We start from the raw sequence: 14,168 nt of genomic DNA on the forward strand, positions 1-14,168 counted from the left end.
CGATGGTTGAAATCACCATCTACAGTATGCACGCTTATGGTGCAGTCCTCAAATACGAAATACACCCAACGCACATATCGTTCGCTCAGGATCTGCTCTCGGTATTCGCTGGATTTTTATCGATGCAGTCGAAGGGTTGCTGATACCAATCGAAAATTCAGTTCCCAGATAAGTGATCCTATGAAAGTGTGCCAACTATGAAGGATACTTTTCGAATTGTGTTGATAACCACAAAGTACGGTTAGATTTTGACTAATTGTTTTGCACAATTTTCAAAAAAAGTTGAACACATATAATGGTAAAGCTTCTAAACGTTGCGAAAATGTTGTCTTGCGAACACCTTTTTTATCCATGAAAATTTCGTCGGTTTTGATCTTTAGCACTTGTCCATCAGCTGGAAAGGTATGACAAGCTTCATCCGATTAAATTTGAATTTAGTTTGGAAATTTCATCCAGTAAAACGCGCGTTGTGTCTCAGTGCTTTCTACGCAGCTTAAGACGACAAAATCCTTCTTTTATTTCAAGATTGTTTCAAATTAAACAGACAGGCCACCTTTGGTGCAAGTCTGGCACAAGTGCTGTCGTGCACAGGACAAATTAATCACAGTGTGTCTATCATCTGTTGCTAACAGCAACGTTTTGTTGTCATATGTATGGCCAAAGTTGTTAAAATGTAAATTCCTTGCAAACTATTTGAACCAACCATGTGTCTGTATATTTAAAACTAGCTAGCATGTGTCGCTCAAATGAAACAGTGATGTCTTCCACAAACAAATGCAGTGATTAAGTTCTCTAGTGGCGATTACTCGTCTTAATTTAAGGACCGGAAATATACTTCTTTTGAACGCTGAATAACGCCATAAGATTGTGCTGGCATTGTTGGTCCTGGAAACTGCACTAAACCGATGGCAGTTATTCCATTTATAAAGCAGTCTATCACCAAACAGATTTGTCAGTGACTCATTGGCCAAAACTTCCCTGAAAATATACATATAGGTGCACAAGTTTCGCGCTTTTCGGTAGCACTTTCGGGAGTTAACCTCAGGAGTCTTAGATAGTAAGAACTTTGCCATTTTAAGCTGTGTTCGAGGTAGGACTGCCGAAACTGGCGACTTCTCGTAGTCGGAAACTGTGGGTGCCACACTAATATCTTTTGGCAGAATGCACCCTGAGGATTTTGCCGTAATTGTTTCCCATTGTCCGCGGTAACAAATGGAAGAACTCGAACTATGACTTTAAAAGCCGGCACGTGACGTTTTAATAAATGGATTCTGAACATAATCAACTAAGTGTTCAATGTCTGCTGGCCTTAATACATCCAGTGTTTTGACATCCGCGCAATCTGTTTTTGAAACTTTCACCCAAAACTTTGCCTTCAAAGGACCAGTTAGCACGTAAATACATGGCCACTGAATGATGAAAGGCACCATATTTTGTCCAATTTTGGGTAAGGACACAGCCAATCAGCTTATCATAGTCGAACAGTATGAATGGTCGTCATCTTCCAAGGAATGATGAGCAAGTATGGCCAAACCACAGCACATTTGAGTGCATTTGCCGAATTTCAGGCGGTCTAACCTGAAAGTAGTGTAGCCAGCTTAGAGGTGATGTACGGTCAAGGGTATAGGATCAATGGAGGGACACGTGACGTCTCATGTAATATACTCCCAAACAGCCTAACCATGACAACACGTCGGTAAGCACCGGCTTTAGTTAAGTCTTTATCGGGCAGATATCGGCGTTATCTGTCGATTCTCTTAAGTTTCATTGAAATACCATACCTTCCTCAATTAAGCACCCAGCTGTCTTATTGGAAACCACTCATCGGCACATCTTCAAAATGTTCTAATGTTGTCCACCTTACGATAACAACATCTGGCGTGTAATCATCAGAAAATGAAACAAACTTACCTCAGTTCCATATGGTTACGTCTATCAGTTACACTGGTGTGTAGGCTGATGACGGGAATACAATTCCTTTTAAGTCTCATGCAGGCATACGTTGTGAACCTCCATAAGTTCAAAGCAGGACCGGGGAGTTTCAGTACCATCTGGATGGTTAGAATGTTTTGTAACACTGTCGTGCTTTCCATGTGGTTAAAAATTACACTCTCAGAACAAGGGCACAAAGATTGCGATTTCCATACCCTCAGTAGATTCAAGTGATGTAAACTGCAGATGATTCTCAACGGGCTTGAAAAAGTTATGCAGTGCTGCTCAAATTTGCAGAACAGGCTGATTCAGCTTGCCGGGTAAACTGGCGAATAACGAATTTGGTCCTAATGTACTTTAATCAAAACTCTGATGCAAAAATATTTTTAGAAAGAAATACAATAGGCTAGAGCTGAAGCAGACTGTGACATGTATACATGCCAATTTGAGGCGTTCCTAAATTCCGCAGAGGAGAGTATATAATCCCACACAGGTAAAGTGGTGTTTAAATGTGAGGTATACGTTGCTACATTCAAGAGCGTAGCCATGACTACATGTTGCACTTACGGTATTTCGTGTGGTGGTTGCAGCCAGTGAGGTTCAAAGATCATACCAGTCATTCAGACAAGTGCTCAGCGTCTATTTATCTGAGCCAAGCGACGACCTCAGAGCCCGTTAAATAACCAGAGATTTCTCACCTAAATTGCTTACGATCATTACCAACTAGATGAATAAAAAGTAGAAATCAAAGTTATTTTGAAGTTGTCGGGGTCTTGAAAACTGGTGCTCATGCAAGCAAACGATGCATGCTTGAGATACATAATATCAGCTGAATTAAGTACAGTAATGAGTAAAAGGTCACTTTCCGCCCAAGTGCACAAATAACTAAGAAATATTCTCTAACATTATAATGTTAAGATCATCTCATTATTTCTTCTTATGGGAATACACAGAGGGAAATCTGTACAACGACTCAAAATGGGAAGAATTCTGGGCATTTTAACATAAAAAACGCTTTATTATTTCCATTTTTTGTTACGGAATAACGGATTGGAAAGTCCCTCGCAGCGGAAGAACCCTTATTTTAAAAGACGTCAGGAAAACAATCGTCACACTCAGTCGTACTGGGCAACAAACTGCTGCCAGCTGAAATATGGCACAACCTGAAATTTCGAAATATTCCTCCATTTGAATCAACCATCATATTTAAGCTAGGTTGAACGATCGCTTTCCCGCACGCTAGTTTGAAATATACTTGATGTGCACGCAAGCCAAACGAATGTCTCATTACTCATGTTCATTTAGAGTTTGTAGCGTAATACTAGCTTTTTCGATTAGCAGTTAACTTGGCATGGTATATTCTCAGAAATTCTCCGCGAAATTTGGAGTACTAATTCGCACACGTTCTGTGGCGGATATTTTCACCGAATAAATGGTGACGATCTAAGAAAATATCCATTTCAGCTAGACCTTAGGTTCAGTGGTTAAATTTTCTTTAACACTACCAGGAGTAATTCACTTAAATATTCCTACACATGTTGCAGTCATCGCTGGTAATAATGCAGTAACAACAGCAAAGTGTCCTAGCAAGAAAAGTATCAAATTAAATCTCCTGGCGAGTTAAAAATCTCACAAGATTTCCCACTTTCTAGGGTATCTGTTGGTGTGTCAAACTATTTTTCGACCATGTAAATGTTTGTTTGTTCAGTCATATAGTCAGCTGAGGTTAAAATTGAATAGGGACCCAAAAGAAAAGAAAATGTTCTTTATAAAACTGACCAAATGCCGTTGAACTATAACAAAATTGGGAATTTTTCTGGTTACATCCACCGCAACATATTTTTTTCGGTCAGGTAAAGTGTGAAAACCTTTAAACACTTACATGATAAGGCTTTGAGCCTCGCACAGGGTCAGCTAAATCATGCTTTCGGTTGCATCACCAAAATCTAAGCACATATTTATGCGCCATATTGTTACGCCATTAGAAAACGTTTCTTGGCAGATATACTCCGAAGCAGTCACAGAAGTGACACAGCCTAATCAGATCAATTGCGGACAAACACTGCGTGAGTCAAAACTCGGTGCGTTATTAAGGCATGTTCGACCAACGTCAAGAGAGAAAATGTACTGTTATTTCAGCCCAAATGAGAAATTTGGGAGTAATAAGGATGAGGAAACATCATTAGGATAGTCCACAGGGTCAAGCACTATGGCAACTCATGGACGTTGACGTATCATTGCAAAGAACTCGTACGTTACCCGGTTGCACGTATATACTACTGAGTGAATGCGTCAAACGCCTCAGAGCTACCTAAAATCGCACAGCTTTTCTTGTCTGTCTGTCAAATATTTTAGCTTTACAGAGGAGGTAGTTTGACCAAGGCGGAATAATCGCATATTCACAACCGAGTACGTTGTACAGCTCGTAATTTGGGTGCACCGTCAACCCTGTATATTCCGTGTTTTATTGAAACCTTATTTCTGGTAATATTTTATCTAATCATGTTGACTTCCCAAGTGTACTTTGGAAATGATACCAACAATGTTTAGTTTGGACCTTACAAACTTTTTGGTAACAGACACGTCATCAAAGCCGAACTTTGGTGGCATTTTCTCATCCACCTCTGCCAACTGACAGCAACCTAAAAGTGACACACGTGAATGTCACAGAAATGACACCAAACTCTGATAAGCTATGGCATGAATGCAAAAATTTATTCAGTCGAATTTTTTCCCGTTAAGTTAGAAGGCAAAAGAAAAACACAAGGAGGACGCCTTCGAAATTTTTAGCGCTTTAAGCAAACGAAGCAAATGAATGTTAGAAAATGACCTTTTTTGTACTGTAACGGAATTACATGAGACTAATAGATTGGGATTTATTCCTTGACGTCTTGGCCACCACAAGTGATCTTCATCAAAAGTAAATATTCCAAACGACATCTAATAAAACCTGATTTGAGTGTTTGGCGCGCGTTACCCTGTTGATATTTACTTCCTTAAATGTCAGAAATATTTTATCTTACGTTCTGTTTTAGGATGTACGAAAATCTATTGGTCATATATAGTTCCATATTTTACATAAGCAGGTGTAATCGAGCAGGTAGCTCCTGACTGCTAAATGTTCACTACCATTTAGGGTGCAGCAATACTGTCAATCCAAAGACAAAAGGAACGCATCCCAGTTTTTCTATATTATTTACTGTGATTCGATTATCCTCCAGTCAGGCTCAAGACTGATCTTAGTCAGCAGGCTTTGGGGAACCAGAGTTATCACAATATATTCCTCGTTATCACATAGCTAGTTTAGACTATGAGCATGACGACCAAACCGCAGGTAACAAGTGGCATTTCAGGTATTTTATTTAAACCGTTCTTATATATGTCTACAACACTATAGCACACGTGTAAAATTCTAAATCAGAAAAATTTCAGACAATGTTTTGGCGTCAAAAATGTTGCTAGCGTGTGTAGTGCCTCTGTGGCTTCGTGTTAATAGGTTTGCTGGGGCTTGCTGAAAAGCAATCACGCGATTTTCTGACAGGATTCGATGGGCCGAACGGTCATTTTTGGACTAACTGACGGAATTTGGACAAAATGTCTCATTCATTTAGGCGAGATGTCGGTGCTTACTTATACTGAGTGAACTGGCTCGGATAGATTGGCACTTTCGTGCATTTATAAAGCCACTGAAAAAGTTTTTTACCCGGCACACTTACAATAAACTGCATAAAAAACGTTTTCAACTGCAACTTCAATAAAATATCCACCGCAGCATGTCACTAAACTTCCCGTCGGTAAAACAGACCATTTTTTCCTGTCAAAAATTACTGCGCGCATTTTTGTTTTACCTCAGAAAAACAACTTCAGGTGCGTCAAACTTGGGATTTTTTCATTGGCATAGAAAGGTGTGTCGTTTTCACTTAGGAATAACAGAGACTGGGCTATTCATCTAGCTTTGATTTCGCGAACTTTGCGTTTTCATCTAGATGTTTCTGTATCTTTCAATCCTTGGGTAGTTTTCCAACTTTCCACAATGTTGCACTTACATGCAAGATCATGACTCTAAGTAATAAACGACCGCCCTTTGTGTGCGCACAAAATTAAAACAAGCTGTCAACAATTAATTGACCTTTGTACATTTTTTGATAACACATTTGTAAATGGATATAGTTTCTACATAAACTGGGCGATTTTATTATTCTTACATTTTAGTCCCCCTTTTCCTCCGAGGTCCGACTAATAGACACCCGTATCACCAAAGGACAGAACGGTTTTGGTATAACCTTGGCAGAAGTTTTGACATTTATTTCGAGCCGTCTGCTTGGACTCCATGTTCCAACATCTCTCCACCCAGACAGCGTTGGTTTCTATCAGCGTCTGCTACAGATACGTCACGTTGCAGAAAACCGAGTGGTTTACAGCATAAGCGGTCAGTCCGAGCAGCCTACTCCAGTGCGCCCAGGGGATATCCTTTTGGCAATAGGAAAGCATCGACTGGCGGGATGTAGTCCTGAATATGCTGTGCGGTTGCTATCCGGCATATCGGTTGGTGACACCGTCAATATTACGCTCCTTCGTGGCGTTTCGTTAGCTCCAATCGATCTTCAGCCTTCTTCGTTTACCTTCTACCCAACGCACAGTTCACCGTCAAACACGTTTTTTCCTTCATCGAAACAATCGGTCTGTCTAAATCACTGTGAAATGACCACTAATCTTAAGAACTCGCAGGTGAACAACTGCCAGTCTCAATTGTCATGTTCAATTCCCACAAACGTTGGTCCCTCCGGAAAACACAATGTAAGTGATTTTTCTCTGTCTACAAATATATCCCTCAAAACAAATTTAAATGGAAACCAGGTTTTTTATTTGTTTTGGAAAATGAACCCCATGAAGTATTTAGTGAAAGAATCTTGTTTATTTCCTCTTTGAAAAAATATAGATACAGGAACTTCTGCTTAAAATCAATTGTACACAGAATGATTCATCCTAAAACATTTATAATGTGGCTACGAACATAACTGTTGTAAGGAACTTTTGCTGTAATAAGATTTCCCTCGAACTCAGGTGTTTTATAACCAGTAACGACAATACAAAGTCACGAGTATATATATATGTATATATATATATATATTGTGGTGAATTGTACTTTTGCTGAAGGATGATACTAATCAGAACCAGAGGAAGACCGCATCGGCTCTACTTTGTCTGTGTCTTGCAAGTCAATTTCCAGCACGCATATTTTGCAAAATCAGTGGCATGGTCTAGAGAATGCCGTATTTTCTTTTGTGACATCTGTGTTAGTTAGGTCACTTTATTTAAAGGTTGCAATTTCGGTTGACTGATAGCCGGAATTCATCGCACTTATATTGGTACTATGGTGCAAGAACGCATCATGTGAGGTACGTATAAGTTTATCTATCACCAGGAAAAATAGAATTACGGTGACCAATTTAATTTGTGGCCGCTGACAGAATAACATTGCAGCATAATATTGCATTGCAAAGAGCGAAGAAATGGTATAATGGCTTTCCGAGTTAGCGATATTTTTGAGAAAACATGTTTCCACTCAGACATCCCAACTGGTTGTATTGTGGAAGCATGTGAACATGGAATGATGTCTTAAAAATTCAAATGCGTCATTCACCAAAATAACAGGCGTGGCCTATTTTGCTGTGCCTGAAACAACACTGGAACTAGATTTTGCAATATGCTCTGTACATTTTGAGTGGTGGTTCGAGAACTCACCGGTAATGGATTAACCCGGAAAGTGTGCCATGCTTTGGAAGAGAGGCTGCATTTAATTCCGGTGTAACTCCAGAGGGACTCCTAAATTCGCCGCTGTCTTATTCCTTAAAAGTTGATGAATGAAAGAGGATTGTTCATTCACAAAAAACAATAGCTTGAATACAAGGAGGCTTTTGATAATCTGACCAAATTTTTTCACCAAAAATTCCTAACCCAAGCCTTAAATCTTATCCCATCCATGGGTAATATCTCAAGTGTGTTTAGTATTTAACTCCTTCAAGCAACACACAAGGCTATTTACTTTGATTGGGAGTGTTTACCCTCTATCGACGAGGGCAAGCGGCAAGGGCAGTGGATGCTCATGAGATTAACTGGTCCAAAACTCAAGCACACCCAGAAGGTGACATGCCAAATACCACCTAAAAACCACCTGAAGCTACCAATCTAGCATGAAACCTGTATTTTTGCATTAGTGCTATATAGAGTTTTGACTAAATGCCCTTCGAGTCATAAACGATAGCAATGTATGCAAAACATTCTGCTGTTCCAAATTCAAAGGCGCTTTACAACAACTTCAACCCTTTACCGAATGCCTGCTTGGCTTAATTGCCTACAGACGCATGGCAGCTGAGGTCCATAAGCCAAGTAACTGCAAACCAGGCGGCTTATACGCAGGGGCGTTCAAGCTGATGGGGCTGACATGGCAGCATGATTATTGAAGGTAAAGGATGTTTAGCGAATATATGGAGAATGTATATATAGTCCCCACTCACAGAAGGAAAGAGAATCGATTTCCTTAGAATCAGTCTCTCTCGTTCAGAATTCAAAAGTGTATTATCCTCAGGGAAATCGGCAGTGGCATTCTGGAGGGAATTGCTGTTGAGGAGCAATGCGGATTTATAGTAATCCAGTTGGTAGGGACTCCATTTTTGCAACTTTGCAAATCGTGAACGAAACCAACCAATCTACGGACTGTTTGTAGATTTCACCTGGCCTTCGACTCAGCTAACATTTGGAATCGGACTCTTTGAGACTCACACTCCAAGGTAAACCGCCTGCATCTTGCCAAAATTCCAAGGGACATTCACAGGGGGAGTCTTCAGTTAGGTCCGAAGATTTGAAAATTGTATTGTTGAACACGAGCTTGAAAGGATGGCATGAGCAACGGCTAACAAAAGAGGTGTATAGAGCTTTGACCTGGGACGCGATTCAGTCCCATTATGATGGGGCTGATTCCTTCAACCACCCTCTTGATCCTGCTGACTCGCGTAGCATGTGAACGCGGATGGCCTGGGAAGATGTGTTTTATGTTTCATTATAATACTCACCGGTCCACCTGCCAAGCGTGGAACCGAGGTAAGTTCGTTCCAGTTTCTGCCAATTCAACATTGTTTTCTCAAGTATAACATTACTACGCGCCGGATTAATGGAATACATCTATTACCAGCAAGACGGTATGTAAACAGGCGGCTTCCGGTTTCACCTGCGAAATGCTATTCTGGGAAATGTAAATCATTACGCTATAATTAGAAGCAAATAGACCTATGTGTGGGCTCACAACAAGCCTGTACGCATACGCCTTCCAAATTTTCCCTCCTAATACACAATGGTATCGATGGCTTGCATGCAGATTCACATTTCTCTTCGCGCAAAGCGTCACACACCGTGCTGCGCACAGATGTCTATTGGATTGACCGACAAACCCATTTCGGCGCCACCTATTCGTATTCCTTCAGTCAAGACAGATGCGAATGACTTTAATGACTCGTTAGTATCACTTCCTTCCCAAGAAAAATTTCACCTAGAAGCCTTCTGACACACGATCAAACGCCCCAATACTACAGTGCAGTAAAAGTGAGAGCAACTGTTTTACACCTAAATAATATGTCCATACTTTCAATTTTCTCCTTAGGAAGGTGCTGTAACCATAAATGCAACGCAAGCAAATCAGTTCCTAACAACGGTATCAGTTGCGGAGCTCTTATGCTCAAATGGATGCTATCAGAATACTTCTTGTTTATCTACGACATCCCCGGATCAGAGAAAAGCCTATCCAGGGAACAATGTGACCACATCATTTTCAAGTAAGCGTGTGTTCTGTGTTATATGTAATAAACTAATGGCTAGATAAATAGTGATTAGATTTATAAAGGTTGATTATTTACCAACAGTTGGACGGTATCCATCTTTGGCGTCTTAAAATTTATGTTCTCATATGATGCTCTGGCATTTTTATACCCGAAATGAGTACTAGTAAGTTCGCCATAAACCGAAATATTACTCTCGGTTGACAGAACCAGTGGAGTTTTATCTTTTGGCATGCAAACGAACGTGATTAGATTAAGGTAGTCTGAACGGTTTAACTTTGCATAAAAATAACACGTTTTGTAACTAGGAAGGAGCTAGAATTTAGTTATGGTAGAAAGGGACAGAAAGAAGAGGTGTATAGTTTCGATGTTGGTATGACCATAGTGATTACCCAGCGAATCACATGGCTTCATCCTTTGTTTGAAATGTTTTTAATGGTGAACTGCAGAAGAAGAAACTTGTTTATACACGGAGGAACTGGACCAAGTGGTCAACTGTGAACAATGCGTGGCTGACGCAAAGAAACTTTGCAGTCAATGAAGGTTAAAGTGCGAGCTCATTTCAGGTCGCTCAGGCCCACGTGAAATCAAAAATCATGTCAGTAGAGATCAAGAAGCATGATGGTCTACTATCAATGGCCTATGCCCAAAAGCACTGAAGAGGGCAGAAAACTGTGAATCATTATGTATCACCGTTTGGATGTACACTGCTGACTTGACCACTTTTTTAAATGGTTGTTGTGCACTATCACCCACTTATAACTTTGTGAGCTACCATTTTAAAGAAACGGCACGCAACTTCAATCTGGTTATGCTATAGTGCAAATACGGCCGATAATGCGATTTCTCGGAGATTCTCCTGAGTTGGCGCAGAATTTTGTGGATTTTATCAAGACCTAGAAGTATCCATCTGTGCTAGCCCAAATCTCTCTTCGGTGAACTAACATGAAAAAGCAAATGGCTCATGAGTCGGGCGTAACAAAAGACTCGGCTAGAGGCATTTAGAGATTTCTGTTTGAATCTCCCCATACTAGCAAATGGTCACTGGATAAAATTAAGATCTACAAATTTTGAGTACTCCTAGAGTATCAGTACCAGGAGGCAACGCATATGGTGATGCGCGTCAGTCTCTAAATCCCCACATACAGGATGGTCTGAAGAAGGACATGGAACTCTGGCAAACAATGAAAGCTGAGGAGAAGATCACATCTACTTTCACAATAAAAAACGGCCGTTCGGAATTATTTTGTTGAATGAATTGGCTGGAGAGGGACAGTTGATAGTGAAGCAACAGCTTAAGAAGATGGTTCAGTGATTTATTTGCGAAAACAGTCAACTGAATGAAACTGAACTAAGCACCCTGAAGAAAGGTTAGGAGGCCACCAGGGCCGGCACGTGCAGTTAAATGCGATGTAAATCCGCACAACCCCATCAGATTAAGGTTGCACTTGCCAGATATATTTTCCAAAGGATGGGGGAGCAATGTAGTCGGATGGTCAGTTATCAGATTCGTTCAGAAAGGCAGAGGAGCTCAAGTACTCTAGGAATTCAAGATCCCGCAGATTGATGTACATCGACCATCACCGTTTAAATGGCACGCAAACACTGTGAAGTCAGCCATGATATACTAGGTATTCTTTGGTCTAATCATTCGTAGGTTTACTTAACACAAAGAGGCACGTTTGTGAAAATCCTCCGTGAGGGTTCGTTGCTCGTACAAGTACTCTACGATGCATTTTGGAGCATTGAAATTTAAGGCAGCATTACGGTACCTGTGGTGTAAAGGTGTCCTTCATGTTCCGTTGACCCTACTTTAAGACAACTCCTATCGATAGGCATAGTACTGCGGGAGCCCCGGCCTGAATTTTCTACATCTGTGCAATGCTGTCCCCAATCACATTTCATCTATAACTTCGTCACCGTTATAAAAATGGAAGACTTCTACCTATTCTCCAGCACCTATGGGGTCGTAGAATTGCACATGTCTGGTATGACTCTACCAAAATGTAAACAAGAGTGACCGACTCAAACAATCCTACCCTAAAGTTTGGATGCGCCTCACATACGAAAGGTCTCCAGAGCTACTGCAAGACCGGTCAGGATCAAACAGAAACCATGCTTTCCATGCCGTGCACTTTCTAAAGCCAGGTAATGTCCATCTGACGAACTGTAGCGTTCCTAGCAATTTAGTTAGAGGCAATATCTCTCTGTAAATATGAAAGCTTATAGCTGTCTTTTTCCAACGTACGGATTTTGGAAGAAATAGCTCCCTAATCTCAGAGGAGTTTGTAGTATACCGTAGTCTCTCATGGCTCATTAAACTTTCCCATATGCTAATCTGTTGACATTTTTGAAAGGTCGTTTTTTGCATGCGTAGGGAAGTAACAGGAAAAGGGTGTCAAGCCGTGACTTAGTATAGAAATGTGAAAGCTAGCGCCAGAAAGCTCTGGGCGTATGACCTGATGTTCACAAATTAATCAACCAGAAGCTTCTGTACAATTGAAGGGCATAGTCATCAAGTTCTAATTCCGATTTATGCGCTGGTACATGAAACTAGTTTTTAATTCCAAAGGTCCCAAAGTTCCAAAGAGTACTGATAAAGGTGATGTTTGGTCAGTTCATGGTGATTACCGAAAATTGCTACCGAGGAACTACAATATGAAGTAAACTCCAGAGTACAGCAGTTTATGCAGGATTTTGACTGCCTACATCTTTTCAGCGACATCACTGTCAAATGCACCAATACGCACATATACTTTGAAACACATGAGTTATTTGGAGAGGACAGTGACAGGATGTCAGTGCGACACAAGAATTGGAATCAAGGGTAAGAAAGACCGAAACGATGGAAACCGAAAAGTTTAGGGATGATAAGAGAAAGACAGACGCTCAGATGGGTCGGATTTCGGAACTTTTTCGAACTTTAATCACGATGTTCAGGAAGACCGTCCATAATCTTGAATACTTTGTTATTTATTTTAAAATCGCTAGTGAGCTCGAAATCCCGTGTGAATTAACCTGAATTCAGCAGAATAAAAATTTACGGCGGGCTCAGACTTATTGTTGCCAATAAATGTTGCTAACATCCTGTGAAGTAACGCCACACATATGATTAAAACTTCTAGTGATAGGTCAGCTGGCCCTGGACGCTCACTGCGGATGGTACAGCTCACCAAATAACAGTCAGCAAGAAATGTGGATTTCAACATTTAGCCAACTCCTCGTATGTGAACATCATTATGGATTTGAAAAAGTCCCCGAAACCCACCATTGGATTTATGTCGCCCTCATAAAATTCACCAAGCAGCCCAACAGAAAGGGCTTGTTTGTCATGAAACCCACCTCCACGAGGGTAAATCTGCACACTTTGATGTGATAGGCGAATCGGAAAATCTACTGCGGTGGTAACAATTGCGTAAACGTATCAATGACTTCGGGTGTTGATGTCCGGTTGACGCACCATTTCACCAACAAGACAAGCGTGTTAGGAATGCACTCAAGCAAAGGATTGTGTCATTATCGGTTCCGGAAACGAAAGCGAATTTCTGTACAGTGCACTAGTCTCGCAATAAACAAACCTCTTAGAATCGGTACTATTTTTTTTCATTTAAATAATGTTTCATTTAGTATCATCCTAGAGATTTGTACTTAGATGAACAAGCACATGGTAATTTGCTGTCGAGCAAAAATAAAGCGCTCAAAATTGGCGTGCTAAAACCAGCAATGCAGAGACGTTTTTGAAGTCGTAGGTGGTGTTATGCTGATGGCAAGCAAACAGAGCAATGCTTCATCCATTAATTACGTTGGGTTGAGGATCGTTTGCAGGCAACAGCCTAGAAACAGGGACTACATTTTTAAATTTTTATTCACCTACAATTTTTATGTACATAAATGTTAATAATATTAAACAAATACTAGTAGTGGTAAATAATATAATAATAATATAAACAATAATATATAACAAACAATAAGTGAATAATATAAATATATACGAATAATTTTTATAATGTTTATCTCTGGCAAGCACTCTTGTGCCATTCTGATACCACTTGTAAAAATGACCCAGAATGATCCTCGAAAATGAGTAGTCAGCACTACACAACATATACATTTTGTTAAGTATTCCGCACCCATTTTTCGATTGAGCTGCTTTTTGAAAACATATAGGTTGTATGTCTATGCTAGACTAGTGGTCATAACGACCGTCTGTGGACGCGTTGCATCTTATTGACACAACTGCAATGACTCATTGTTCTCTAGTTTCCGCTTGTAATCGAGTAAGATGTGGGTAGTTACATTTGAATGCAGGGGGAGTTGACCACTTGTATCATATCACAAACAACCAACCAATCGATGCCGCATACCACGCCCATGTGGGTGTTTATTCTAGTGTTTAGAGGCCTA

At 40.4% G+C, this 14,168-nt stretch overlaps 1 protein-coding gene across 1 annotated transcript in view; it reads left to right on the forward strand.

Annotated features, from left to right (window-relative positions):
* Positions 1–351: 351 nt before the first annotated feature.
* The window catches only part of T265_10342 (hypothetical protein), a gene marked incomplete at both ends in the record, with an annotated part of 36,895 nt that continues 23,078 nt past the window's right edge, over positions 352–14,168 (forward strand). The window contains 4 exons of the mRNA XM_009176683.1: positions 352–402; positions 6,145–6,729; positions 9,590–9,785; positions 14,073–14,137. Of these exons, the coding sequence (XP_009174947.1) occupies positions 352–402; positions 6,145–6,729; positions 9,590–9,785; positions 14,073–14,137 (897 nt within the window). The remainder of the gene's footprint in view (positions 403–6,144; positions 6,730–9,589; positions 9,786–14,072; positions 14,138–14,168) is intronic.

Source organism: Opisthorchis viverrini, assembly GCF_000715545.1.
Source record: "Opisthorchis viverrini unplaced genomic scaffold opera_v5_354, whole genome shotgun sequence".
NCBI lineage: Eukaryota > Metazoa > Platyhelminthes > Trematoda > Opisthorchiida > Opisthorchiidae > Opisthorchis > Opisthorchis viverrini.